Below are 3,440 nucleotides of genomic sequence, written 5' to 3' on the forward strand. Positions count from 1 at the left end.
AACTGAGTAGTGATGCAACAAGCACATATGAGAGACACCTCATGCACACTACCTATAGAGCAGGGAGTATCACTGCAACAAATACGTAGATCAGTATGAAACAATATGTTACCATTCATTCCCCTATGCCCCAAAACTGCCACAATTTTTGAGAGAGCTATACTTAACACCTCACATAATACTAGTTTCCTGACTCTACCTATGCATTCATTGACATTAGTGATAATTACTTATTTTTCCTCAGTGTGTTGTTTTGCCTAACCCAGCTGGATGGAAGCAAAAAGGTTTGTTTTTTTTTTTAATTGGGAATTTTCAAAATAGTAAATTATTACATCACTAAAGTTTTTGCATTCCTGAAGTGAAAACACAAAGCAGTCACAAAACCCAGCCAGAAAGAAACTCTTGGTGGTCAGGATAATTCTCAGAGCTGAAGATACAAGAGGTGGAACATCAGCTCCTACAGCAGGTCCCCTCTGCCCCCAAGGGCAGCCTGCTCAGCTCATTGCAGGGTCTCCTCTTGCCTTTTCTTACCTGGCTCTTGCTGTAGAACAGCCCCATCGTGGTCTTTTCCCTGTCTGAGCCAGGTGTGAAATGTGGTAGTGGATGTGTACAGAGGAGTCTCAGCCGGGCAGCTCCTTGTGCTTTAAGTGGCCAGGAGCCGGCAGGCAGGTGTGTGAGTGCCTGACTCAGCGCAGCCTCACCCCGCCACCGCCACACCTGAGCAATCCCCAGCTCCTCCTCCTCTTCCTCCTCCTCGCTGCCCGGGAGCTGAGTGCAGGCTGCACACCTTCTCCAAAGCACCCAGGTTCTGGCACTGCAGATGGATGGTCTTTGCAGTTGTAGTTAGAGGGAAATGAACACTGAAAAGGGATCTTCCCTTCATGGTTATAGGCACCAAGCAAATGTTTTACACTTTCAAGCATCCTCATCACTTTTTGAGGAGGCCACAATGCTCTTGCCCACAGGTGTGCTGTCAAAGTGCAGCGCCTTGTGGGGAGGTGACTGGCAGCAGTCAGGGACCATCTGGTTGCCCAAGACTTCTTCGGCCAAGGGCATCCAAACACACCAATGTGCATACAAAAGCCTTTTTGTAGCTTTTATTGCTTATAGATGGTACGTGGTCTCTAAGTAAAGACACATCTGAAAGAAATTTTGTTATCCCCATCTCACCTTCTATTTTGCTGTAAATTGTAAATTTACAAATGCTGTAAATTCAGGCAGTAAATTGTCTTTCAGCCAAGCAGATTTTGCAGTGACAAATATCACATGAAACAATTCCCAAGTCACCTGTAGAACATGTAAGAGAGTTTCCCTTGTAAAGAAAAAGCTTTAAAAGCTCACTCACTTTCTCAAAAATTTTGTTACTTTGTGTATCTGAATTAAGATGCTCCAGTGAACAACCTCTAAGAGGACATATTAGGGAGGGTGAAATTAATGTTGAAATCAATGTTAATTACTCCTCATGTTCTCACATATTCTTTATGTCTTCACATTTATAAGACTTCACTGCACAGGAGACTACACATCATGTGAGGTGGTCCCTGCCTCATTGAGGGAGTACACAAAATTAGTACACAAGAAATAAAAAAATGAGAGTTTGGGTTTTGGTTTTGTCTTTTTAAAATAATCCTTGCTATTATAAAAATTAACAGATCAATCAGTTTCAAAATAATCTCATTTCTCTTTGCAATGAACTGAGAACAAGTTGATAAAGGTAATTTCAATGACATGATATAATTATAATTTCCTAAAATATTTGGCATTTTAAGACATTCTAACCTAAGAACTAGCTCCAACAAATGTCACCCAGACAAACTTTGAACACATTAAAGATAAGTAACTAAAAGATCACAAAAAGCAGTAGTCAAAGGAAGGTAACCCAAAAGGAAGATATTCCTAGAGGATGGCAAAAGCTCAGTTACAAGTCTGCATGTTTTTATCAGTGATCTTGAATATCTTGAAATTAAAAAATAAATATATATATAAAACAATCACAATTGGTACTATGTTTCAAAAAGACAATATTGAAACACTGGGGAAATTGAAGAGCTTGAGAGTAGTAGGAACTCTCAAAAAGGGAAAGGTGGGTGCCATATCAGCCAGCAGGACACAATGAAAAGCAGTGTTAATCAGGTTCAGGCTGCATATTGCATCTACCTGGGTTTTTTCCATCCTATTGTTGAGTAAGTTTACCCTGTAAAATAGAGTGAAACATCCTCCATCCTACTCTGTTTCATTCCTGGCAAAAAGGTCTAGGAAACCATGACAGTAAACCCAAATATATCTCTAGAAAGGACCCAGAGGCACCCCATGAGTTAGCTGTTCTAGTGTATTGAAGCAGAACCTTAATTACAGCTGCCTCAGATATGGAGAGACAAAAATCTAGATTTAAACATACAACATTGTACCTGAGAACAGGGTTACACCATGCTCTTTCAAGAGTTTCAGGTGTATGAACACAATGAACATGCTCATAAGTGAAAAACATTGCCCACTCCTTCTCCTCCTCCACCCAAATTGCTCTTAGATGCCCCATCAGCTGGGGGTGTTTTTTAGGAAAAAATCAAAGAATCCTTTTCTTCCATCCATTACCTAGAACTTCATTCCATACAAACAAGTTTGTCACTTCTGACCATAGTCAAGACTATCCTGATCTCAACACTAATTCTGCCCTGTTGACTCTGTCTGCATTTCCTTGCAATGGTGGGAGTCTTTTATTAACAAAAGGAAGATAATCCAAAACATTTTCTGAGCTCCTGTGACTAATCTCTTCATGAATCACAGCTCCACAGTGCAAGGCTGATGTTGTGAAAGACTGAGCTTATGACCTGCCCATTGGAGAGTTGTGAGAGAAGCCTTTGGCTACTACTGTCCCCCAGAAGACCTCTAGGATGTTTGATAATGAGAAACCAATCTCTCAGGACAATCCCTGCAAAGACCATTTGCCTGTAAGTGTTGAACAGGTGTAAGAGGTATGTCTGGAAAGGATCCCTAAAGGGTCTCTTGCTTTGCCCTATTCTATGCAGACAGCTAGCAGCCACTTCCCATCTTATGAAACACTGGGAGAAGTCACAAGGTCATCCTTTAGGAACAGTAAAGGCAGGTAAAGATGAGTGAGACAGCACAGTCAGCAGAAACTCCAAGAGAAAAGTGAAGGAAAGTTGGGCAACATGTCTACTACTTAGGCTGAATATAAGCGGTTCTGTGAACAGCAGCTCAGAGAGGATATGTTTGATCTCCTGAAACAAAGATGACCTAATTCAGGGGTATTTTTTATTATTGGTGAAAACTGTATAAATTTTTACAACATTGATACTAACTTAAGAAGCTTATTTTCAAAGATTTATGAAGACAGTTAAATACAAATCTCATAGTGGACAGACAATCAAATCAGAGAAGATAACCTTCAATAATTAAATAAGCAAGACCAGCACAGTGGA

The 3,440-nt window shown here is 40.6% G+C and overlaps 1 protein-coding gene across 1 annotated transcript in view; it reads right to left on the reverse strand.

Moving 5' to 3' along the window:
* The window catches only part of LOC103620773 (cytosolic phospholipase A2 epsilon-like), a 24,925-nt gene extending 24,247 nt beyond the window's left edge, over positions 1–678 (reverse strand). The window contains exon 1 of the mRNA XM_008639472.2: positions 532–678. Coding sequence (XP_008637694.1) covers positions 532–558 — 27 coding nt within the window. The 5' untranslated portion in view covers positions 559–678. The remainder of the gene's footprint in view (positions 1–531) is intronic.
* Between the last annotated feature and the right edge of the window lie 2,762 nt (positions 679–3,440).

This window comes from Corvus brachyrhynchos, unplaced genomic scaffold (genome assembly GCF_000691975.1).
Source record: "Corvus brachyrhynchos isolate BGI_N302 unplaced genomic scaffold, ASM69197v1 scaffold115, whole genome shotgun sequence".
NCBI classification, from domain to species: Eukaryota; Metazoa; Chordata; class Aves; order Passeriformes; family Corvidae; genus Corvus; species Corvus brachyrhynchos.